Source organism: Oncorhynchus gorbuscha, linkage group LG09 (genome assembly GCF_021184085.1).
Source record: "Oncorhynchus gorbuscha isolate QuinsamMale2020 ecotype Even-year linkage group LG09, OgorEven_v1.0, whole genome shotgun sequence".
NCBI classification, from domain to species: Eukaryota; Metazoa; Chordata; class Actinopteri; order Salmoniformes; family Salmonidae; genus Oncorhynchus; species Oncorhynchus gorbuscha.
In genome coordinates this window covers 1,560,398-1,587,974 of record NC_060181.1, presented here as the reverse complement: position 1 = coordinate 1,587,974, position 27,577 = coordinate 1,560,398, and the positions used below count along the sequence as shown (strand labels likewise).

At 43.4% G+C, this 27,577-nt stretch overlaps 1 protein-coding gene across 1 annotated transcript; it reads left to right on the top strand.

The window, feature by feature from the left end:
- The first annotated feature begins 14,278 nt into the window (after positions 1 to 14,278).
- On the top strand, positions 14,279 to 27,335 carry LOC124042637 (tribbles homolog 1-like). Its single transcript, XM_046360713.1, has 3 exons — positions 14,279 to 14,985; positions 17,255 to 17,520; positions 26,238 to 27,335. The coding sequence occupies exons 1-3, from the start codon at positions 14,683 to 14,685 to the stop codon at positions 26,686 to 26,688; spliced, it is 1,020 nt and encodes a 339-aa protein (XP_046216669.1). The 5' UTR covers positions 14,279 to 14,682; the 3' UTR covers positions 26,689 to 27,335.
- Positions 27,336 to 27,577: the final 242 nt, after the last annotated feature.

Below are 27,577 nucleotides of genomic sequence, written 5' to 3'. Positions count from 1 at the left end.
GAAGAGGATGATCTGGAGGTAAGGGTTATAGGAGAGGAAGAGGAGGAACTGGAGGTAAGGGTTATAGGAGAGGAAGAGGATGATCTGGAGGTAAGGGTTATAGGAGAAGAAGAGGAGGATCTGGAGGTTATATGAGAGGAAGAGGATCATCTGGAGGTAAGGGTTATAGGAGAGGAAGAGGAGGATCTGGAGGTAAGGGTTATAGTAGAGGAAGAGGAGGATCTGGAGGTAAGGGTTATAGTAGAGGAAGAGGAGGATCTGGAGGTAAGGTTTATAGGAGAGGAAGAGGATGATCTGGAGGTAAGGGTTATAGGAGAGGAAGAGGAGGATCTGGAGGTTATAGGAGAGGAAGAGGAGGATCTGGAGGTTATAAGAGAGGAAGAGGAGGATCTGGAGGTAAGGGTTATAGGAGAGGAAGAGGAGGATCTGGAGGTAAGGGTTATAGGAGAGGAAGAGGATGATCTGGAGGTAAGGGTTATAGGAGAGGAAGAGGATGATCTGGAGGTTATAGGAGAGGAAGAGGATGATCTGGAAGTAAGGGTTATAGGAGAGGAAGAGGAGGATCTGGAGGTTATAGGAGAGGAAGAGGAGGATCTGGAGGTTATAGGAGAGGAAGAGGAGGATCTGGAGGTTATAGGAGAGGAAGAGGAGGATCTGGAGGTAAGGGTTATAGGAGAGGAAAAGGAGGATCTGGAGGTTATAGGAGAGGAAGAGGACGATCTGGAGGTTATAGGAGAGGAAGAGGAGGAACTGGAGGTAAGGGTTATGGGCGATGAAGAGGAGGATCTGGAGGTTATAGGAGATGAAGAGGAGGATCTGGAGGGAATGGTGCCCTGCCGGGAGATGGGGCCGCGGTTTGTGGGGCCATTTAAAGTCCTGAGGAGTCTGAACGAGGTATGTTACAGTTTACAGCTTCCCCCCGATTACAGTATTAACCCCTCGTTCCATGTGTTTCTCCTCAGGCCGGTGGTGGCTGGCCCACTCCAGGAGTCTGAGGTGCAGGAGGTTCCTCTGCCCCCTCTGGACATCGAGGGGGCCCCAGCGTATTCCGTTCGCTCAATACTGGATTTGAGGAGTCAGGTGAGGGGCCTTCAGTACCTCGTGGAGTGGGAGGGGTCCGGAGGAGAGATGCTGGGTTCGGTTGGAGGATGTGTTGGACCCTTCTATGCTGCGGGAGTTCCACTGTCTCCGTCCGGATTGCCCTGCGCCTCGCCCTCCGGGTCGTCCCCGAAGCCGGTGTCGGCGCGCTGCTGGAGCTGTGCGTCAAGGGGGGGTACTGTCACGACTTCTGCCGAAAGTCGGTTCTCTCCTTGTTCTGGCGGCGTTTGGTGGTCGACGTCACCGGTCTACTAGCCATCGCCGATCCACCTTTCATTTTCCATTTGTTTTGTCTTGTTTTCCCCCACAACTGGTTTACTTTCCCTCATTATTACTTGTTGTGTATTTAACCCTCTGTTCCCCCCATGTCTGTGCGTGAAATTGTTTATTGCCAGGCCGGCTGGTGTACGCCGGGATTTGTTCTGTACCTGTGCTTTGTGGCAGCCGGTACTTTGTACTTTTTGCTGCTTGTTCTTTGGGCATTTTGTTTTTTTTGTGACGCGGTTGCGTCCTGTTTTAAATATTGCCTGAGTAAAGTACTTTATCCACTCATCTTTACTCTCCTGCGCCTGACTTCCATGCACCAGCTACACCCACCCATTTTTACACTGCTGCTACATTGGTCCATAGACTATCTCTGAGTTATATGGAAGTTATAGACCTATAGGCTATCTCTGAGTTCTTCTTAGGGCTGCAATCCCGTTAATGGGATCGATATGACAACAGCCAGTGAAAGTGCAGGGCGCCAAATTCATAACAACAGAAATCTCATAATTAAAATTCCTCAAACATACAAGTATCTTTTACCATTTTAAAAGGTAATCTTGTTGTTAATCCCACCACAGTGTCCGATTTCAAATAGGCTTTACAGCGAAAGCACCACAAACGATTATGTTAGGTCAGAGCCAAGTCACAGAAAAACACAGCCATTTTTCCAGCCAAAGAGTGGAGTCATAAAAAGCAGAAATAGAGATAGAATTAATCACTAACCTTTAATCACTAACACTCATAGGACTTCATGTTACACAATACATGTATGTTTTGTTCAATAAAGTTCATATTTATATAAAAGAATCTCAGTATACATTGGCGCGTTATGTTCAGCAGTTCCAAAAACATCCGGTGATTTTGCAGAGAGTCACACCAATTTACAGAAATACTCATTATACATGTTGATGAAAATACACGTGTTATACATGAAAATATAGATAAACTTCTCCTTAATGCAACCGCTGTGTCAGATTTCAAAAAAGCTTTACAGCGCTCAGGCAAGAAATACATATATCCGCCATGTTGGAGTCAACAGAAGTCAGAAATAACATTATAAATATTCACTTACCTTTGATGATGTTCATCAGAATGCACTCCCAGGAATCCCAGTCCATCATATATGTCCAAATAGCTACTTTTGTTAGCGCGTTTGGTAAACAAATCAAAACTCACGAAGCGCGTTCACTAGTTGCAGACGAAATGTCAAAAAGTTCCATTACAGTTCGTAGAAACAGGTCAAGCGATTCATAGAATCAATCTTTAGGAGGGTTTTAACATACAACTTCAGTAAGGTTCTAACCAGAGAATTCCTTGGTCTTCAGAAAAGAAAAGGAACGGGAGTTACCTCTCATGTGAAATGCGCGTGACATGCTTGTGACTGTTGGTAGACCTCTGACTCATTCCCTACTCATTCAGCCCCCCTTCACAGTAGAAGCCTGAAACAACGTTCTAAAGACTGCTGACATCTAGTGGAAGCCTTAGGAAATGCAACATGACCAATATCCCACTGTATCTTCAATAGGAGCTGAGTTGAAAAACGACCAACCTCAGATTTCCCACTTCCTGGTTGGATTTTTTTTTCTTAGGTTTTTGCCTGCCATATGAGTTCTGTTATACTCACAGACATCATTCAAACAGTTTTAGAAACTTCAGAGTGTGTTCCATCAAAATCTACTAATTATATGCATATATTAGCAACTGGGACTGAGGAGCAGGCAGTTTACTCTGAGCACCTTATTCATCCAAGCTACTCAATACTGCCCCTGCAGCCATAAGAAGATATGGAAGTTATAGGTCTACTGCTAAATTGACCTACAGGCTATCTCTGAGTTATATGGAAGTTATTGGTCTGCTGCTACATTGACCTATAGGCTATCTCTGAGTTATATGCAAGTTATAGACCTACTGCTACATTGACCTATAGGCTATCTCTGAGTTATATGGAAGGTATAGACCTACTGCTACTGACCTATAGGCTATCTCTGAGTTATATGGAAGTTATAGACCTACTGCTACATTGACCTATAGGCTATCTCTGAGTTATATGGAAGTTATTGGTCTGCTGCTACATTGACCTATAGGCTATCTCTGAGTTATATGGAAGGTATAGACCTACTGCTACTGACCTATAGGCTATCTCTGAGTTATATGGAAGGTATAGACCTACTGCTACTGACCTATAGGCTATCTCTGAGTTATATGGAAGGTATAGACCTACTGCTACTGACCTATAGGCTATCTCTGAGTTATATGGAAGTTATAGGCCTACTGCTACATTGACCTATAAGAGTTATATGCTCTCATTTATTTAGCCTCCAATGGATCACAGTGTATCAATGTGTCCCTATGGCAGAGGCTGGTGCTCTCGCCATCTATCAATTTTTATTTTTCAATTTGTATAATTTTACATCAGATGTTTATGATAAACCACATGACAATGATTTGGAAGAACAAAACCTTTTTTAAATTTTTATTAAACTCCAATCCAGATGTGTTGGTCATTACTGAGATGTGGCTAAAACCTCTGTGGGATAGGGGCGACGCAAATGTCCCACTTGGCCAATTGCCAGGGAAAATGCAGATCGCCAGATTCAAATAAAATACTATACAATTCAAACTTTCATTAAATCACACATGTAAGATACCAAATTAAAGCTACACTTGTTGTGAATCCAGCCAACATGTCAGATTTCAAAAAGGATTTTCAGCGAAAGCATAAGAAGCTATTATCTGATGATAGCACAACAGTAAACAAAGAGAGAATAGCATATTTCAACCCTGCAGGCACTACACAAAACGCAGAAATAAAATATAAATCATGCCTTACCTTTGACGAGCTTCACCTGTTGGCACTCTAATATGTCCCATAAACATCACAAATGGTCCTTTCTTTCGATTAATTCCGTCGATATATATCCAATATCCTATTTGGCGCGTTTGATCCAGAACAAAACAGCTTCCAATTTGAGCAACGTCACAACTTTTGAGATATTTTGTAATCTGTAAACTTTGCCAAAACATTTCAAACTACTTTTGTAATACAACTTTAGGTATTTTAAAACGTTAATAATCGATCAAATTGAAGATGGGTCTATCTGTTTTCAATACAGGAGGATCACAAACTAACGCTACTTCTAGTCTTGCGCAACTCTCAAACAGTACACATAACGTTACCCTGTTCCAAGATGGCCGTACTTGTTCATTGCACAAAGGAATAACCTCAACCAAATTCCAAAGACTGGTGGCATCCAGTGGAAGTGGAAGGAACTGCAAACAAGTTCCTTAGAAATCTCGTTTCCCCATGAGAACCCAATGAACAGACAGTGACCTCAAAAATGTTTTTTCTGAACGGTTAGTCCTCGGGGGTTTGCCTGCTACATAAGTTCTGTTATACTCACAGACATGATTCAAACAGTTTTAGAAACTTCAGAGTGTTTTCTATCCAAATCTACTAATAATATGCATATCTTATCTTCCCGGCATGAGTAGAAGGAAGTTGAAATTGGGAATGCTATTTATCCAAAAGTGAAAATGCTGCCCCCTATCCCAAAGAGGATTTATTAAGAGAGAGTGTTTTGAATATAGATGTTACCTTTCTGGTTATTACCTTCTTTTGTCAAGCCAGATCTTCCAAAGGTGTGAGAGTGGCAATCTTTACCAAGGATCACCTTCAGTGCTCAGTTGTCTCCACCAAGTCTGTCCCTGAACATTTCAATTTTCTGTTTTAAGCATTAAACTTTCAAATAGCTCTTCGTTGACTGTTGCTGGGTGTTATTGTCCTCCATCAGTACCGGCCTGTACCCTACCTGCCCTAAGCTCTCTCCTGGCCCCTTACACTAAGTCTGAATTTGTCCTACTACAGTAGGTGACCTAAACTGGGACATGCTTAACCCACCTGACCAAGTCCTAAAGCAATGGGACTCCCTACATCTTTCTCAGATTATTACCAATCCCACAAGGTATGACTCCAAACACCCAGAAAAGACTACTTTCGTCAATGTTATCCTCACAAATAATCCTGATAGGTACCACTCTGGTGTTTTCTATAATGACCTTAGTGATTACTGTTTTACAGCCTGTGTTCGTAATGGCTGCTCAGTGAAACGACCTGTCCTGATTTGTCATAGACGCTTGCTAAAAAACTCTAATGACCATGCCTTCCTTCATGAACTGGCCTCTGTAAAATGGTATAGAATCAGCTTGATCCCCTCTGTCAAAGACACTTGGACCTTGTTTTTGATATTTTCAGTGGTATTGTTAACAAACACGCCCCCATAAATAAAATGATAACTAAAAACAGGTTCAACCCCTGGTTCAACCGTGATCTGGCAGAGTTACTCCACCTCAAGAATTCCATTTGGCAAAAGGCTTGTAACACGTATACTAAGGCTGACTGGCTCTAGTTCAGGCACATGAGAAATAAGGCCAAAGTTAGTTACTTTAAGGAGCAGTTCTCTCTCTGTGGGTCGAAGTTCTGGAAAACGGTTAAAGACCTGGAGAATAAACCCTCCTCCTCACAGCTGCCCATGTCTCTTAATGTTTATGATGTGGTTGTTACTGACAAGAAGCACATGGCTGAGCTCTTTAATCACCACTTCATTAAGTCAGGATGCCTATTTGACTCCGCCTCCCTGCCTGTCCAACATTTCCTTAGAGCAGCAGTATATTTAGGTTATATAGTATCAGAGCAGCAGTATATTTAGGTTATATAGTATCAGAGCAGCAGTATATTTAGGTTATATAGTATCAGAGCAGCAGTATATTTAGGTTATATAGTATCAGAGCAGCAGTATATTTAGGTTATATAGTATCAGAGCAGCAGTATATTTAGGTTATACAGTATCAGAGCAGCAGCATATTTAGGTTATATAGTATCAGAGCAGCAGCATATTTAGGTTATATAGTATCAGAGCAGCAGCATATTTAGGTTATATAGTATCAGAGCAGCAGTATATTTAGGTTATACAGTATCAGAGCAGCAGTATATTTAGGTTATATAGTATCAGAGCAGCAGTATATTTAGGTTATATAGTATCAGAGCAGCAGCATATTTAGGTTATATAGTATCAGAGCAGCAGTATATTTAGGTTATATAGTATCAGAGCAGCAGTATATTTAGGTTATATAGTATCAGAGCAGCAGTATATTTAGGTTATATAGTATCAGAGCAGCAGTATATTTAGGTTATATAGTATCAGAGCAGCAGTATATTTAGGTTATATAGTATCAGAGCAACAGCATATTTAGGTTATATAGTATCAGAGCAGCAGTATATTTAGGTTATACAGTAACAGAGCAGCAGTATATTTAGGTTATACAGTATCAGAGCAGCAGTATATTTAGGTTATATAGTATCAGAGCAGCATATTTAGGTTATATAGTATCAGAGCAGCAGTATATTTAGGTTATATAGTATCAGAGCAGCATATTTAGGTTATATAGTATCAGAGCAGCAGTATATTTAGGTTATATAGTATCAGAGCAGCAGTATATTTAGGTTATATAGTATCAGAGCAGCAGTATATTTAGGTTATATAGTATCAGAGCAGCAGTATATTTAGGTTATACAGTATCAGAGCAGCAGTATATTTATGTTATACAGTATCAGAGCAGCAGCATATTTAGGTTATATAGTATCAGAGCAGCAGTATATTTAGGTTATATAGTATCAGAGCAGCAGTATATTTATGTTATATAGTATCAGAGCAGTATATTTAGGTTATATAGTATCAGAGCAGCAGTATATTTAGGTTATATAGTATCAGAGCAGCAGTATATTTAGGTTATACAGTATCAGAGCAGCAGTATATTTAGGTTATATAGTATCAGAGCAGCAGTATATTTAGGTTATATAGTATCAGAGCAGCATATTTAGGTTATATAGTATCAGAGCAGCAGTATATTTAGGTTATATAGTATCAGAGCAGCAGTATATTTAGGTTATATAGTATCAGAGCAGCAGTATATTTAGGTTATATAGTATCAGAGCAGCAGTATATTTAGGTTATATAGTATCAGAGCAGCAGTATATTTAGGTTATATAGTATCAGAGCAGCAGTATATTTAGGTTATATAGTATCAGAGCAGCAGTATATTTAGGTTATATAGTATCAGAGCAGCAGTATATTTATGTTATACAGTATCAGAGCAGCAGCATATTTAGGTTATATAGTATCAAGGCAGTATCAAGTGTGTGTGTGTGTGTGTGTGTGTGTGTGTGTGTGTGTGTGTGTGTGTGTGTGTGTGTGTGTGTGTGTGTGTGTGTGTGTGTGTGTGTGTGTGTGTGTGTGGGTGGGTGGGTGGGTGGGTGGGTGGGTGGGTGGGTGGGTGGGTGGGTGGGTGGGTGGGTGGGTGGGTGGGTGGGTGGGTGTGTGTGTGTGTGTGTGTGTGTGTGTGTGTGTGTGTGTGTGTGTGTGTGTGTGTGTGTGTGTGTGTGTGTGTGTGTGTGTGTGTGTGGTGAAAGATGGCTATGCCAGTGCAATTTCATTACATTAGTCAGGAGCCAGACAGCCAGTGAGCCAGTCAGCCACACACACACAGCTCTCTGAACTAAACTGCCAAGTGATGGGAGAATGTGTGTGATCAACAACCCAGGTAGAGAATCATTTACTCTGCTTCTGGAAGCCTGCCAGATCAGATTAGACTATTCTATGGTCGTGGAAACAACAATGTCTTCTTGGTTAAGTTCTATTGTAACGATTGTCTTCTTCCTCTGAGGAGGAGTATGAAATATCGGACCAATGCACAGCGTGGTAAGTGTCCAAAATGTATTTATTTAAACGGAACACAGAAAACAAATGAACAAGAGATGCAAATGAAGGGCGACTCTGGCAGCTCCTGACTGACAGGTGGCTCTGGCAGCTCCTGACTGACAGGTGGCTCTGGCAGCTCCTGACTGACAGGTGGCTCTGGCAGCGCTGGACTGACAGGTGGCTCTGGCAGCGCCGGAGTGAAGGGCGACTCTGGCAGCTCCTGACTGACAGGTGGCTCTGGCAGCGCCGGACTGACAGGTGGCTCTGGCAGCGCCGGACTGACAGGTGGCTCTGGCAGCGCCGGACTGACAGGTGGCTCTGGCAGCTCCTGACTGACAGGTGGCTCTGGCAGCTCCTGACTGACAGGTGGCTCTGGCATCTCCTGACTGACAGGTGGCTCTGGCAGCTCCTGACTGACAGGTGGCTCTGGCAGCGCCGGACTGACAGGTGGCTCTGGCAGCTCCTGACTGACAGGTGGCTCTGGCAGCTCCTGACTGACAGGTGGCTCTGGCAGCTCCTGACTGACAGGTGGCTCTGGCAGCTCCTGACTGACAGGTGGCTCTGGCAGCTCCTGACTGACAGGTGGCTCTGGCAGCTCCTGACTGACAGGTGGCTCTGGCAGCGCCGGACTGACAGGTGGCTCTGGCAGCTCCTGACTGGCAGGTGGCTCTGGCATCTCCTGACTGACAGGTGGCTCTGGCAGCTCCTGACTGACAGGTGGCTCTGGCAGCTCCTGACTGACAGGTGGCTCTGGCAGCTCCTGACTGACAGGTGGCTCTGGCAGCTCCTGACTGACAGGTGGCTCTGGCAGCTCCTGACTGACAGGTGGCTCTGGCAGCTCCTGACTGACAGGTGGCTCTGGCAGCGCCGGACTGACAGGTGGCTCTGGCAGCTCCTGACTGACGGGAGAACCTGGAGGGAGGAGACGGAGAGACAGCCTGGTGCGTTTGGCTGCCACAGGACCCACCAGGCTGGGGAGACCTACAGGAGGCCTGGTGCGTGGAAGAGGCACCGGATGGACCGGGCTGTAGGGGAGCACTGGAGCTCTGGTGCGCAGCCTTGGCACCACTCCCCCAGGCTGGATCAGTACTCTAGCCCGGACCCTCCAGAGTGCAGGCACAGGTTGAACCGAGCTGTGGGGAAACACTGGAGATCTGGTGCATACCACTCGCACCTCTCCCTTAGGCTCAATACCCACATTCGCTCGGCACGGGCAGAGAGCAGGCATAGGACGCACTGCACACTCCCAGCGCCCTGGAGACACAGCACGCAGAGTCGGCGCAGGATACCCTGGGCCGAAATGACGTACCGGACACGCTGGGCTGGCACAATACGCCCTGGCTGGATGCCCACTCTCGCATGGCATTTACGGGGGGCTGGCCTATAGCGCACCGGGCTACTGGCGACACCGTGCTCTTGACCGTATAACACGGTGCCTGACCAGTACTGCGTTTCTTCCGGTAAGCACGGGGAGTTGGCTCAGGTCTATTGCCTGACTCCACCAATCTCCCCGTGTTCCACCCCCCCCAAAAAAATGTGGGGCTGCCTCTCGTGCCTGTTGCACTTCCTTACCTCATGACGCCGCCTCTCAGCTTTCGCTGCCTCCAGTTCTTTAACAGTCAGTCCTGTTACAGTCAGTCAGTCCTGTTACAGTCAGTCAGTCCTGTTACAGTCAGTCCTGTTACAGTCAGTCCTGTCCTGTTACAGTCAGTCCTGTTACTGTCAGTCAGTCCTGTTACAGTCAGTCAGTCCTGTTACAGTCAGTCAGTCCTGTTACAGTCAGTCAGTCCTGTTACAGTCAGTCAGTCCTGTTACTGTCAGTCAGTCCTGTTACTGTCAGTCAGTCCTGTTACTGTCAGTCAGTCCTGTTACAGTCAGTCAGTCCTGTTACAGTCAGTCAGTCCTGTTACTGTCAGTCAGTCCTGTTACTGTCAGTCCTGTTACAGTCAGTCAGTCCTGTTACTGTCAGTCAGTCCTGTTACAGTCAGTCCTGTTACAGTCAGTCAGTCCTGTTACAGTCAGTCAGTCCTGTTACAGTCAGTCCTGTTACAGTCAGTCAGTCCTGTTACAGTCAGTCCTGTTACAGTCAGTCAGTCCTGTTACTGTCAGTCCTGTTACTGTCAGTCCTGTTACTGTCAGTCAGTCCTGTTACAGTCAGTCCTGTTACAGTCAGTCAGTCCTGTTACTGTCAGTCAGTCCTGTTACAGTCAGTCAGTCCTGTTACAGTCAGTCAGTCCTGTTACTGTCAGTCAGTCCTGTTACAGTCAGTCAGTCCTGTTACAGTCAGTCAGTCCTGTTACTGTCAGTCAGTCCTGTTACAGTCAGTCAGTCCTGTTACTGTCAGTCAGTCCTGTTACAGTCAGTCAGTCCTGTTACAGTCAGTCAGTCCTGTTACTGTCAGTCCTGTTACAGTCAGTCAGTCCTGTTACAGTCAGTCAGTCCTGTTACAGTCAGTCAGTCCTGTTACTGTCAGTCAGTCCTGTTACTGTCAGTCAGTCCTGTTACTGTCAGTCAGTCCTGTTACAGTCAGTCCTGTTACAGTCACTCAGTCCTGTTACAGTCACTCAGTCCTGTTACAGTCAGTCAGTCCTGTTACAGTCAGTCAGTCCTGTTACAGTCAGTCAGTCCTGTTACAGTCAGTCAGTCCTGTTACAGTCAGTCAGTCCTGTTACAGTCAGTCAGTCCTGTTACTGTCAGTCAGTCCTGTTACAGTCAGTCAGTCCTGTTACAGTCAGTCAGTCCTGTTACTGTCAGTCAGTCCTGTTACTGTCAGTCAGTCCTGTTACACTGCATGACAAACACGCATCAGTCAGCCAGCTGCATGGTGACTCACCAACAGGGACACCACTGCACAGAGACTAACTCACCAACAGAAGTAGTGTCTTATGTTTGACCTAAAGTAGTGTCCTATGTTTGACCTAAAGTAGTGCCCTGTTTGACCTAAAGTAGTGCCCTGTTTGACCTAAAGTAGTGCCCTGTTTGACCTAAAGTAGTGCCCTGTTTGACCTAAAGTAGTGCCTTGTTTGACCTAAAGTTTTGCCCCTATGTTTGACCTAATGTAGTGCCCTGTTTGACCTAAGCTAGTCCACTGTTTGTCTGAAAGTAGTGTCCTATGTTTGACCTAAAGTAGTGCCCTGTTTGACCTAAAGTAGTGCCCTGTTTGACCTAAAGTAGTGCCCTGTTTGACCTAAAGTAGTGCCCTGTTTGACCTAAAGTAGTGCCCTGTGTGACCTAAAGTAGTGCCCTGTGTGACTGTTTGCCCTGTTTGAAAGTAGTGTTTGCCTGAAAGTAGTGTCCTATGTTTGACCTAAAGTAGTGCCCTGTTTGACCTAAAGTAGTGTCCTGTTTGACCTAAAGTAGTGCCCTGTTTGACCTAAAGTAGTGCCCTGTTTGACCTAAAGTAGTGCCCTGTTTGACCTAAGCTAGTCCACTGTTTGCCTGAAAGTAGTGTCCTATGTTTGACCTAAAGTAGTGCCCTGTTTGACCTAAAGTAGTGCCCTGTTTGACCTAAAGTAGTGCCCTGTGTGACCTAATGTAGTGCCCTGTTTGACCTAAAGTAGTGCCCTGTGTGACCTAAAGTAGTGCCCTGTGTGACCTAATGTAGTGCCCTGTTTGACCTAAGCTAGTCCACTGTTTGCCTGAAAGTAGTGTCCTATGTTTGACCTAAAGTAGTGTACTTTATAGGAAACACAGTGTCATTTAGGAGACTAACTCTCACTTGAACTTTGTAGTCAACAGAAAGAGGCTGCTGACTGTTCCCTTTGCAATCTGACTGGTATGAAGACATTTGACTGTACTGTATTGCCATAGAACGATCATGTTCCTTGTAATTTTTTATTTTTGGTTGAGATACATTGAGCTTTGACTTCATGGGAATACCCTGTTAATCTTTCTGTGATCCTAGCTATAGTCTTGTTCACAAGCACTGGTGGAAAAGTACCCAACTGTTCAACTTGAATAAAGATGCCTTCAAAGAAAATGACTCAAATTAAAGTAAAAGTCACCCAGTGAAATTCTACTTTAGTAAAAGTTGAAAAGAATTTGGTTTTAAATATACTTAATAAGTATCAAAAGTAACGGATGGAACCATGTAGTCATTTAAAGTATTTTTACGGAAGTACCTTACACCAACGACAAGAAGGTCTGCAGTTTATGTGAATGTTTGAGCCAGACTACAGACTACAGACTACAGACTACAGACTATAGACTATAGACTATAGACTACAGACTATAGACTACAGACTATAGACTATAGACTACAGACTACAGACTACAGACTATAGACTAGACTATAGACTACAGACTATAGACTATAGACTACAGACTACAGACTATAGACTACAGACTACAGACTATAGACTAGACTATAGACTATAGACTACAGACTATAGACTACAGACTATAGACTATAGACTATAGACTACAGACTACAGACTACAGACTACAGACTACAGACTATAGACTATAGACTACAGACTACAGACTATAGACTATAGACTACAGACTATAGACTACAGACTATAGACTACAGACTACAGACTACAGACTATAGACTACAGACGACAGACTATAGACTAGACTATAGACTACAGACTATAGACTACAGACTACAGACTATAGACTACAGACTACAGACTATAGACTACAGACTACAGACTACAGACTACAGACTACAGACTATAGACTACAGACTACAGACTATAGACTACAGACTACAGACTAGACTAGACTATAGACTACAGACTACAGACTATAGACTATAGACTACAGACTACAGACTACAGACTATAGACTACAGACTAGACAGACTATAGATAGACTATAGACTATAGACTATAGACTACAGACTATAGACTATAGACTACAGACTACAGACTATAGACTATAGACTATAGACTACAGACTACAGACTATAGACTATAGACTATAGACTATAGACTACAGACTACAGACTATAGACTATAGACTATAGACTATAGACTATAGACTACAGACTATAGACTACAGACTATAGACTATAGACTACAGACGACAGACTATAGACTAGACTATAGACTACAGACTATAGACTACAGACTACAGACTACAGACTATAGACTATAGACTACAGACTATAGACTACAGACTATAGACTATAGACTATAGACTACAGACTATAGACTACAGACTACAGACTATAGACTACAGACTACAGACTACAGACTATAGACTACAGACTACAGACTATAGACTACAGACTACAGACTACAGACTATAGACTATAGACTACAGACTATAGACTACAGACTATAGACTATAGACTATAGACTACAGACTATAGACTACAGACTACAGACTATAGACTATAGACTATAGACTACAGACTATAGACTATAGACTACAGACTATAGACTATAGACTATAGACTATAGACTACAGACTATAGACTATAGACTATAGACTATAGACTACAGACTATAGACTATAGACTACTCTACCACCACTCAGCCTTTATGGAGGTTGATTCATGAACACAACTAACATGCACGGAAAACACGTTCAGCTGTTAAATTCTAGTACTTTAGATCATTCTAGGTTCTTCTACTATGGAAAATCCCTACTGCAGTATTAACCCTGTTCATAGTCGGACTATATGGTTCATATGCGCTGTTTATTGCGGCCTTGTCACATGATATGACTGACATTATATTAAGACTAGGGGTTATATCATCACTGAAATGTAGCCTAGGCTAGTGTGCCGAGTTTATCAGAAGAGCCAGAACTGTCGAAATAAAAAGTGAATCATTGTCCGGGTCACTTGTTTTGATGAATCAAACAGTATTTGCATTTGCGTCACATGTTTTGTTATCGACATATCATAACAATACGTAACCATTCACCTGTTGGTGTTTTTATAGCGGATGGCGGAACCAGCTATGGTTATTTTACTCTACCCGTGCGGCTTCAAGAGGCTTGTGTGCGTGCGTGTGTGGATTGCTACATCGCTGGGGCGGCACAGTGCTTTTCAAGAGGCTGAACCCGACGGAGGTCCAGCGGCCCAAGGATTGACTGAGCACAGAGCTTTGCAATCAACAGGGCTGTGTAGATCTCTCTCTCTCTCTCTCTCTCTCTCTCTCTCTCTCTCTCTCTCTCTCTCTCTCTCTCTCTCTCTCTCTCTCTCTCTCTCTCTCTCTCTCTCTCTCTCTCTCTCTGCTTGAGAAAGACAGTCTCTCACTCCTCGATACAGCGCTGAGAATTTCACACCAAAAAGTACAGCGCTCTCGCCCGGACTTCTGTCTCCAGTCCAGCAGACGCATCGTTGGGAGACATTTTGTGGACTGACTGGGAATGTCTTCCAAAACCGACGACAGTGCTTGACACAGAACCTGGGTGAAGGAAATAATTTGTAATATTTGAAGGATCCATTCCAAAACCAGTTTTCTGATCAGCATGCAAATACATATTTTAGCCTGAGAAGTTAGATTTGCAGTTGGATGAAAACCATTAGGACTGCAGCTTCTCCGTGTGCATAAACTACAATAAAGCAACAATTCATCATAACAACTCGCGCTCTATTAGAATAATGAACGTTCAGTGGAGTAACCCGGTCCAATGCATCCGCAGTGGAACAGTCGGACAGAAACGTGTGGACTCAGAAACAGGTAACGAGCCGGTGTCCAAATGCGCCAGGCTGATCGAGTGTATGGGTGACGTGGGGTTTCTCGATAGCTCGCCGGGTTCCCCTGTTTCCCCGGTCCTCTTGAGCGGCTCCCGGAACAATCAAGGTCCGTCTCGGATAGGCCAATTTCTGATCCAACATATGGCTGCCAGGGACAGGATACACAGCGCACTCAACATTGACACGGGAGACGCGATGGTGTGCAAGGTAAGCGCAAAGACTATACCCATTCATTGTGCAATTCCTTTAAATGAATGACTGTTTCTGATATGTCCTGTGTTGCTCAACAGCACCAATCTCACATGATGCATATCCTGATCTTCATTAACCCTTTGGTGTCATTATACAATGTTTTAACTGAGAGGAATGTGACAGTAGCCTATTTAAATCATCGGAAATCATTCATTTATCCATTAAGACCAAATGAATTGACGAGCAGTGGCCAATGATCCAATACCTCGCGCGCCTATTGTGCATTATGTAATAATAAGGTAATAGCAGAATAATAAGATAATAGCCTGATAATAAGATAATAGCCTAATAATACAATAATAGCAGAATAATAAGATAATAGCCTAATAATAAGATAATAGCCTAATAATACAATAATAGCAGAATAATAAGATAATAGGCTAATAATAAGATAATAGTAGAAGAATAAGATAATAGCAGAATAATAAGATAATAGCCTAATAATACAATAATAGCAGAATAATAAGATAATAGGCTAATAATAAGATAATAGTAGAAGAATAAGATAATAGCAGAATAATAAGATAATAGCCTAATAATACAATAATAGCTTAATAATAAGATAATAGCCTGATAATAAGATAATAGCCTAATAATAAGATAATAGCCTAATAATAGCTTAATAATAAGATAATAGCCCTTAATAATAAGATAATTAATAATAATAATACTAATAATAAGATAAATAATAAATAATAGCCTAATAATACTTAATAATAAGATAATAGCCTAATAATACAATAATAGCTTAATAATAAGATAATAGCCTGATAATACAATAATAGCTTAATAATAAGATAATAGCCTAATAATACAATAATAGCTTAATAATAAGATAATAGCCTAATAATAAGATAATAGCCTAATAATAAGATAATAGCCTAATAATACAATAATAGCTTAATAATAAGATAATAGCCTAATAATACAATAATAGCTTAATAATAAGATAATAGCCTAATAATACAATAGCTTAATAATACAATAATAGCTTAATAATAAGATAATAGCCTAATAATACAATAATAGCTTAATAATAAGATAATAGCCTAATAATACAATAATAGCTTAATAATACAATAATAGCTTAATAATAAGATAATAGCCTAATAATACAATAATAGCTTAATAATAAGATAATAGCCTAATAATAAGGCAATAGCCTAATAATACAATAATAGCCTAATAATACAATAATAGCTTAATAATAAGATAATAGCCTAATACTAAGGCAATAGCCTAATAATACAATAATAGCTTAATAATAAGATAATAGCTTAATAATAAGATAATAGCCTAATAATAAGATAATAGCCTAATAATACAATAATAGCCTAATAATACAATAATAGCTTAATAATAAGATAATAGCCTAATAATAAGATAATAGCCTAATAATAAGATAATAGCTTAATAATAAGATAATAGCCTAATAATAAGGTAATAGCCTAATAATAAAGTAATAGCAGAATAATAAGATAATAATAATAAGATAATAGCCTAATAATAAGATAATAGCCTAATAATAAGATAATAGCCTAATAATACAATAATAGCTTAATAATAAGATAATAGCCTAATAATAAGATAATAGCCTAATAATACAATAATAGCTTAATAATAAGATAATAGCCTAATAATAAGATAATAGCCTAATAATGGCTTAATAAGATACTAGCCTAAAAGTATGGTAAATGCCTACTTCACTTGGACCACCTTTTATTCACGTTTATGTGATGTAACGGATGCCGTCACACTTCCCACCCTCTCCCCTGTCTATCAACTCCTCTCATTTGTGTTCAAGTCAGTAGACTAAAGCCATGGCTGAAATATGATATGTCAACATCAGAGTGGAGATGTAGAGCTGTCGTTCTTCTGTTCCAGGTGCTTAAATAAAGAGCAACCTTGGTCACAGATGAGATGAAAGCCAGGTGTAGTTTGGGAGACCTGCGTCCCCTAATTTTAACACATTAAATAACTGTCTCATTTTATCATTGGTGTAAATCCACTTTCTCCACCCCTTAGGGGCATAACTCTCATAAATAAGCTCAGTCCACACTGATAGCCTACAGGTTTAAATACTAAACATTTGAAATCAGTTGTTTTCAATCGATTTGTCAGACGATTATAATACGTATTGACTGACACCAACGAGGCCAACCTCTAAGCTAATACATCTGAATCCACCCTGATAGATCCCCGTCTCCTCTCTCTGTTCTCACAGGTGTTTGACATGGGTCTGTACCAGGAGAAGATCCGGGCCTACCGCATCCTGCCGGTCCACAGGAACATCAGCTGTATCCGAGACATTGTCCTGGGGGAGCGTTGGGCATACGTCTTCCTAGAGAAGGGCCACGGGGACATGCACACCTTCGTTAAGAGCTGCAAGCGTTTGGACGAGGAGCGGGCGGCACAGCTCTTTCACCAGGTGGCGTCGGCCGTGTCACACTGTCACCAGCATGGCAAGTTTGTCTTCTCCGACAGGAAAAGGTTAGGAGACCTGCTTTCACACACTATCCTGTCAACCCAAACCCACCCACCTGTCAACCCAACCCACTATCCTGTCAACCCAACACACTTTGTCTTCTCCGACAGGAAAAGGTCAACCCAACACACTAGTCAACCCAACACACTATCCTGTCAACCCAACACACTATCCTGAGACTTGAGATCCGCTCACACGCACTATCCTTCAACACACTATCCTGTCAACCCAAACCCACCCACCTGTCAACCCAACCCACTATCCTGTCAACCCAACACACTATCCTGTCACCCCAACACACTATCCTGTCAACCCAACACACTATCCTGTCAACCCAACACACTATCCTGTCAACCCAACACACTATCCTGTCAACCCAACCCAACACACTATCCTGTCAACCCAACACACTATCCTGTCAACCCAACACACTATCCTGTCAACCCAACACACTATCCTGTCAACCCAACCCAACACACTATCCTGTCAACCCAACACACTATCCTGTCACCCCAACACACTATCCTGTCAACCCAACCCAACACACTATCCTGTCAACCCAACACACTATCCTGTCAACCCAACCCAACACACTATCCTGTCAACCCAACACACTATCCTGTCAACCCAACACACTATCCTGTCAACCCAACACACTATCCTGTCAACCCAACACACTATCCTGTCAACCCAACACACTATCCTGTCAACCCAACACACTATCCTGTCAACCCAACACACTATCCTGTCAACCCAACACACTATCCTGTCAACCCAACACACTATCCTGTCAACCCAACACACTATCCTGTCAACCCAACACACTATCCTGTCAACCCAACACACTATCCTGTCAACCCAACACACTATCCTGTCAACCCAACACAATCCTGTCAACCCAACACACTATCCTGTCAACACACTAACCCAACACACTATCCTGTCAACTATCCAACAACACTATCCTGTCAACCCAACACACTATCCTGTCAACCCAACACACTATCCTGTCAACCCAACCCAACACACTATCCTGTCAACCCAACCCAACCACACTATCCTGTCAATCCTGTCAACCCAACCCCAACCCAACACACTATCCTGTCAACCCAACACACTATCCTGTCTAATCCTGTCAACCCAACACACTATCCTGTCAACCCAACACACTATCCTGTCAACCCAACCACAACCCAACACACTACCCAACAACCCAACCACTATCCTGTCAACCCAACACACTATCCTGTCAACCCAACACACTATCCTGTCAACCCAACCCACTATCCTGTCAACCCAACACACTATCCTGTCAACCCAACCCAACACAATCCTGTCAACCCAACACACTATCCTGTCAACCCAACACACTATCCTGTCAACCCAACCCGTACCAAGCTGGGTCAGACCCCACTGTTTCAGTACTTATGGTGGATATGTAACCAGGCCAGCACAACATAGCTTGGCTCAGCTCGACTCAGCTCGGCTCAGCTTGGCTCAGCTTGGCTCAGCTTGGCTCAGCTTGGCTCAGCTCGACTCAGCTTGGCTCAGCTCGGCTCGGCTCAGCTCGACTCAGCTCGGCTCAGCTCGGCTCAGCTTGGCTCAGCTCGGCTCAGCTCGGCTCAGCTTGACTCGGCTCGACTCGGCTCGGCTTGGCTCAGCTTGACTCGGCTTGGCTCAGCTTGGCTCGGCTTGGTTCAGCTCGACACGACTCAGCTATGTAGCGCTGAAAGGGCCCTTGATTGATGTCATCGACATTTTTGTAGAGACACGCAGTGTATGCAGCAAGACAGGGTGAGCGGAGGAGCAGGGGATAATTGATGCAATATAAGGGGTTCTACATGCCATTGAAAGTCTTAAAATGGATTATAATTGTAGTAATCTCTTGTGGACAGATTCACATGTAAACAGTGAGAATCTGTCAAGACTCATGTAGAATTATGTGATATGTGATCAGCAGTAGTTTCTGGTTTGGTTTTTCTTCATTGACTATTTCGACGAATCAGGATTAGGCGAAAGTGGTCCTTAAACGGGGGCAGGGATATCAAGCCCTGTGCGCAGTAGTTATTGTACTCCTAGGCGAACACTGTAGGTGGACCGTTCACTCTACATTGATATTTTCATTAAATGCCATGTTTCACATTAGTACTGTAGACTATATGGACAGTATATAGGGCTGTGTTTTATGTTTTGGGACAAGCCCCTTAGTTCCAGTGAAGGGAAAACTTAACGCTGCAATATACAATGATGTTCAAGACGATTCTGTGCTTCCAACTTTGTGGCAACAGTGTTGGGAAGGCTCGTTCCTGTTTCAGCATGACAAAGCCCCCGTGCACAAAGCGAGGTCCATGCAGAAATGGTTTGTCAAGATAGGTGTGGAAGAACTTGACTGGCCTGCACAGGGCTCTGACCTCAACCCCATGGAAAACCTTTTGGATTAATTGGAACGCCGTCTGCGAGCCAGACCTAATCACCCAACATCAGTGCCTGACCTCACTAATGGCCTTGTGGCTGAATGGAAGCAAGTCCCTGCAGCAAAGTTCCACCATTTAGTGGAAAGCCTTCCCAGGAGAGTGGAGGCTGAACCGTCACTCCAAAACTAGCGGACCAATGGAGACTCATTGTCTACCTCTGAACCCCGCCCTTCACGGAAAAATTATGCCAAAACTGGCCATCAAGATACGAGTAGCGTAACCAAAGATAGTCCATGCATGGAAGAGCGTTGGCAAAATCTATTCAATAGGTTGCTGGGAAAGTTGACCTGAAAACTAGTTTTGGATTTGTTTTCAAACATTTTTTAAAATTATTTTTCATAGAGTTTTGCTCTCGCTTTTAAAATGATTTGCTTACAAGTTTTGGGGTTTTGCTTTTGATGTCTTTTTTTTTTTTTTACAATTCACGACATTTTGATTTCAATTGTTTGGTTTTTGATTTCAGTATCCATTATTTCACCTCGAAAATATCATGTTAACATTCTCAACTTTATTTTTCATTTTCCCATTTTATTTTACAGTGGGGCAAAAAAGTATTTAGTCAGCCACCAGTTGTGCAAGTTCTCCCACTTAAAAAGATGAGAGAGGCCTGTAGTTTTCATAATAGGTACACTTCAACTATGACAGACAAAATGAGAAACAAAATCCAGAAAATCACATTGTAGGATTTTGAATTGATAGTAAGTTGATAGTAAAGTAGTATGAATGATACAGCTGGCCAGTTGATAGTAAAGTAGTATGAATGATACAGCTGGCCAGTTGATAGTAAAGTAGTATGAATGATACAGCTGGCCAGTTGATAGTAAAGTAGTATGAATGATACAGCTGGCCAGTTGATAGTAAAGTAGTATGAATGATACAGCTGGCCAGTTGATAGTAAAGTAGTATGAATGATACAGCTGGCCAGTTGATAGTAAAGTAGTATGAATGATACAGCTGGCCAGTTGATAGTAAAGTAGTATGAATGATACAGCTGGCCAGTTGATAGTAAAGTAGTATGAATGATACAGCTGGCCAGTTGATAGTAAAGCAGTATGAATGATACAGCTGGCTGGCCAGTTGATAGTAAAGTAGTATGAATGATACAGCTGGCCAGTTGATAGTAAAGTAGTATGAATGATACAGCTGGCCAGTTGATAGTAAAGCAGTATGAATGATACAGCTGGCTGGCCAGTTGATAGTAAAGTAGTATGAATGATACAGCTGGCCAGTTGATTGTAAAGTAGTATGAATTATACAGCTGGCCAGCCAACTGTATAAAACGTTCCCTTTGCCATAGCCAGTTGGCAAGCATGCAAAACAATTCCCGTTGCCATAGCCAGTTGACAAGCATGCAAAACAATTCCCTTTGCCATAGCCAGTTGACAAGCATGCAAAACAATTCCCTTTGCCATAGCCAGTTGACAAGCATGCAAAACAATTCCCTTTGCCATAGCCAGTTGGCAAGCATGCAAAACAATTCCCTTTGCCATAGCCAGTTGGCAAGCATGCAAAACAATTCCCTTTGCCATAGCCAGTTGACAAGCATGCAAAACAATTCCCTTTGCCATAGCCAGTTGGCAAGCATGCAAAACAATTCCCTTTGCCATAGCCAGTTGGCAAGCATGCAAAACAATTCCCTTTGCCATAGCCAGTTGGCAAGCATGCAAAACAATTCCCTTTGCCATAGCCAGTTGACAAGCATGCAAAACAATTCCCTTTGCCATAGCCAGTTGACAAGCATGCAAAACAATTCCCTTTGCCATAGCCAGTTGACAAGCATGCAAAACAATTCCCTTTGCCAGTCAATTTGTTTAAGTGCAACTGTTGCAGTGGCTTAAATACTGGTATGGAATGGACACTGCTACGATAAAAAATAACTGTGTTGAAAACATCCTCACTGACATCGTCCATGTTGACTGCTTCAGGCACGTCCAACCAGATCATGATCACGGGAGGCAGGTAGTCCAGTGGTTTAAGAGCAGTCGGCCAGTATCCCAGATCCGACGAGGTGAAAAATCTGCCGATGTGCCCTTAAGCAAAAGGCACTTAACCCTAATTGCTAATGTAAGTCACTCTGGATAAGAGCGTCTGCTAAATGACTAGAATGTAAAAATGTAAATTAGCGGAAGGGAGGGGTTATTCTTCTATGGTATATTGTCGATCACACAATTTAATATGCGGGATGGGAGGGGCCAGATACAATTTAATATGCGGGATGGGAGGGGCCAGATACAATTTAATATGCGGGATGGGAGGGGCCAAGAGTTTCTTCATAGATTGTCTAAACCCAGAGGAGCAACATGGTGAGACTTCAGGGAACGCTTACGAAACAGAGGAGCAACATGATGAGACTTCAGGGAACGCTTACGAAACAGAGGAGCAACATAGTGAGACTTCAGGGAACACTTACGAAACAGAGGAGCATCATGGGAACGCTTACGAAACAGAGGAGCATCATAGTGAGACTTCAGGGAACGCTTACGAAACAGAGGAGCATCATGGTGAGACTTCAGGGAATGCTTACGAAACAGAGGAACATCATGGGAACGCTTACGAAACAGAGGAGCATCATAGTGAGACTTCAGGGAACGCTTACGAAACAGAGGAGCATCATGGTGAGACTTCAGGGAACGCTTACGAAACAGAGGAGCATCATGGGAACGCTTACGAAACAGAGGAGCATCATAGTGAGACTTCAGGGAACGCTTACGAAACAGAGGAGCATCATGGTGAGACTTCAGGGAACGCTTACGAAACAGAGGAGCATCATGGGAACGCTTACGAAACAGAGGAGCATCATAGTGAGACTTCAGGGAACGCTTACGAAACAGAGGAGCATCATAGTGAGACTTCAGGGAACGCCTACGAAACAGAGGAGCATCATAGTGAGACTTCAGGGAACACTTACGAAACAGAGGAGCATCATAGTGAGACTTCAGGGAACGCTTACGAAACAGACCAAACAGACCAGGCCGGGGGTTTGGGATTTGACAAGTCAATGAGAGAAGGAAAACATTATATCCTTCGTTTTCTTCAAATCTAAAGGCACAACCTCGGTCTTCAGTAGTTGAACATGTTACTACTCCAACCTTGTGAAAGTGACAAACTTAAATTTTTTGACGTAAACAACTCTATAATGAAGGAGTTCCTTTGATTTGACGGCCTGCACATGCTCAGTTCGGACTGGATGACCTTTAGACCCGATGATGTGTTTCTACGCATAACCTCAGCTAGCCAAAGTCGCCATGACATCACCTACAAGTGTGATGGGGGATTTCTATTGGAGAGGCAGTTTCAGTCTATCTTCATACGGTACCGTCTTTGGTTTCCTTTTGCAAGGGAGGAGACTCCCATTCCTTCCTACACGATTTCACAACACACATTCCCCACAGAAGTGAAACGGGAAGAGACATATATGTGATCATTTATTAACTGCAAGCACTTGAGTAAAGTGGTACCCAACTCTGAACCTTAGTCGAATGAGGAAGAAGACTTTGGTTTCACGGTGTAATTCAGGTTATTGGCCAAATAAATGTTTTATTGTTTTTCATGGTCACCTATTCACAGTACTGTTTTCTACTACACTCAAAATTCCTTCATATCAATCAGTTTACTGGTAAAATGCTATTACCACCTCCTCCCCCTCCTCACCCCTACAGACAGCCTCAATGTCTTCCTATAGGACACCTCCTCCCCCTCCTCCCCCCTACAAACAGTCTCAATGTCTTCCTATAGGACACCTCCTCCCCCCTACAGACAGCCTCAATGTCTTCCTATAGGACACCTCCTCCCCCCTACAGACAGCCTCAATGTCTTCCTATAGGACACCTCCTCCCCCCTACAGACAGCCTCAATGTCTTCCTATAGGACACCTCCTCCCCCTCCTCCCCCTACAGACAGCCTCAATGTCTTCCTATAGGACACCTCCTCCCCCTCCTCCCCCTACAGAGAGCCTCAATGTCTTCCTATAGGACACCTCCTCCCCCTACAGACAGCCTCAATGTCTTCCTATAGGACACCTCCTCCCCCTCCTCCCCCTACAGACAGCCTCAATGTCTTCCTATAGGACACCTCCTCCCCCTCCTCCCCCTACAGACAGCCTCAATGTCTTCCTATAGGACACCTCCTCCCCCTCCTCCCCCCTACAGAGAGCCTCAATGTCTTCCTATAGGACACCTCCTCCCCCTCCTCCCCCTACAGACAGCCTCAATGTCTTCCTATAGGACACCTCCTCCCCCTACAGACAGCCTCAATGTCTTCCTGTAGAACACCTCCTCCCCCTCCTCCCCCTACAGACAGCCTCAATGTCTTCCTGTAGAACACCTCCTCCCCCCTACAGACAGCCTCAATGTCTTCCTGTAGAACACCTCCTCCCCCCTACAGACAGCCTCAATGTCCTTTTCCCATAGTCCTCTATTACCACCTCCTTTTCCCATAGTGGGGGGGGGGGTGACACAAGCATTTCGCTACACCAGCAGTAACATCTGCTAAACATGTGCATGTGACCAATAAAATTTGCTTTGATGCCGTGAAGGATTTCCTAATATTTTGTGCACTCAATGTTTATAGTGCACTACATTTGACCAGAGCCCTACAGGCCCTGTGTAGGGAATAGGGCTCCATTTGGGACACATCCCATCCAGTCTCCGATCATTAGCTTGTCCTCTCCAGACTCTGTTAAGGGACACCCCCCAACAAACAAACAAACCCATGGACTTAAGCTCTGCTATTAATATGGCTGTAGCACAGTGAGTGAATGGGTGTTTGACTGGATGTGTCTGGCTGTGAGGTGATACTGTAGTACATCAATGTGTGCTGTCCTGTCTCTAATGACCAAACCATGCTGTGTTGTCCTGTATCTAATGACCAAACCATGCTGTGTTGTCCTGTCTCTAATGACCAAACCATGCTGTGTTGTCCTGTATCTAATGACCAAACCATGCTGTGTTGTCCTGTATCTAATGACCAAACCATGCTGTGTTGTCCTGTCTCTAATAACCAAACCATGCTGTGTTGTCCTGTCTCTAATAACCAAACCATGCTGTGCTGTGTTGTCCTGTCTCTAATAACCAAACCATGCTGTGTTGTCCTGTCTCTAATAACCAAACCATGCTGTGTTGTCCTGTCTCTAATAACCAAACCATGCTGTGTTGTCCTGTCTCTAATAACCAAACCATGCTAATGACCAAACCATGCTGTGTTGTCCTGTCTCTAATAACCAAACCATGCTGTGTTGTCCTGTCTCTAATAACCAAACCATGCTGTGTTGTCCTGTCTCTAATAACCAAACCATGCTGTGTTGTCCTGTCTCTAATAACCAAACCATGCTGTGTTGTCCTGTCTCTAATAACCAAACCATGCTGTGTTGTCCTGTCTCTAATAACCAAACCATGCTAATGACCAAACCATGCTGTGTTGTCCTGTCTCTAATAACCAAACCATGCTGTGTTGTCCTGTCTCTAATAACCAAACCATGCTGTGTTGTCCTGTCTCTAATGACCAAACCATGCTGTGTTGTCCTGTCTCTAATAACCAAACCATGCTGTGTTGTCCTGTCTCTATGCTGTGTTGTCCTGTCTCTAATAACCAAACCATGCTGTGTTGTCCTGTCTCTAATAACCAAACCATGCTGTGTTGTCCTGTCTCTAATAACCAAACCATGCTGTGTTGTCCTGTCTCTAATAACCAAACCATGCTGTGTTGTCCTGTCTCTAATGACCAAACCATGCTGTGTTGTCCTGTCTCTAATGACCAAACCATGCTGTGTTGTCCTGTATCTAATGACCAAACCATGCTGTGTTGTCCTGTATCTAATAACCAAACCATGCTGTGTTGTCCTGTCTCTAATGACCAAACCATGCTGTGTTGTCCTGTCTCTAATGACCAAACCATGCTGTGTTGTCCTGTCTCTAATGACCAAACCATGCTGTGTTGTCCTGTCTCTAATGACCAAACCATGCTGTGTTGTCCTGTATCTAATAACCAAACCATGCTGTGTTGTCTTTAGGTATGATGGTATGGTTTAGTAATTTGCCCTTCATAGAATGAGAAATATCTTCTTATTAAAAAATAAGCAAAATAAACAACCAAATGTTGATCAAATCTGCAACTCTTTCATAAACCGCTATACAAAACATCCCCACTTGGTCTGCTTATTGCTGTATTCTCTCCTGAACAGATTTTTAAGGGAGTGGAGCCTCTTGCTTTGCCTCTTCCTCTCTGCTAATATGCTCTTTGTTGTCCTGTAGGACCCATGTGAAGCTGGAAGGCCTGGAGGACTGCAGGGTTCTAGAAGGAGAAGATGACTCCATGTCAGACACCCACGGCTGCCCAGCCTACGTCAGCCCAGAGATCCTGAACGTCTCCAGCTCCTACTCCGGGAAGCAGGCGGACGTCTGGTCCCTAGGGGTGATGCTCTACACTATGCTGGTGGGACGCTACCCTTTCCACGACCCAGACCCAGCTACCCTCTTCTCCAAGATCCGCCGGGGCCAGTGCTGCCTTCCCGAGAGCCTCTCTCCCCGGGCCAAGTGCCTGCTGCGATCCCTGCTGAGGAAAGAACCATGGGACAGACTGACTGCCGCCGAGGTGCTTATCCATCCGTGGTTCCACACCACCACCGCCAACATGCAGGAAACAGGTGTCAGTGAACAGACAGTGCCTTCCTGTGACACGGAACAGATCATCATGTTCTGTTGATCGATGGGATGACTGTGACTCACTCAACCCCTCGAGTGGAATCGGACCAAAAATATGTTCAAGAGGGAATTTTTTCTTTTCTTTTTGTGGCACATTTGAGAAGGTTATTTTGGTTGTATACTTTGCTGTATTGTCAGACACAAGCTTTTGACTCAAACTACTGTTTGTCTATATGTTAGAATAAGGGTGTTGTTAGAAGTACATCATTGTCCATTATGTGTGTGTTCACAGAAAGTAGTCATTTGGTGCTAAAAACCAGCTCCCATTGTTTATTAGAGTAGATTTAAACTTTTTAGGGACAGGCCCCCTTTTTTTTCTTTTTTTTTCCGCCTAAAAAGAGTTTACCTTTTTTCTCAAAATGTAATTTAAGGTGCTTCAAATCTTTTAACTATCATTCTTTATATCATTTATCTCTGTTTCATAGTGTAGTTTCTTCTTCTTTTTATTCAGTTTAGTCACATGACTTCTTAATTTGCAGTATGTTTGCCAATCGGTTGTGCAGCCAGACTTATTGACCATTCCTTTTGCCTCTCCCTCTCAACCGTGTTTTAATTCCTCGCCAATCCAAGGGAATTTAACCGTTTTTACAGTCCCTTTCATGTTTATTAGTAACTGGAATAAGCAATTTCATAAATGTGTGAAGTGCAGCATCTGGTTGCTCCTCATTACACACCACAGACCAGCAGCGTCTGGTTGCTCCTCATTACACACCACAGACCAGCAGCGTCTGGTTGCTCCTCATTACACACTACAGACCAGCAGCGTCTGGTTGCTCCTCATTACACATCACAGACCAGCAGCGTCTGGTTGCTCCTCATTACACACCACAGACCAGCAGCGTCTGGTTGCTCCTCATTACACACCACAGACCAGCAGCATCTGGTTGCTC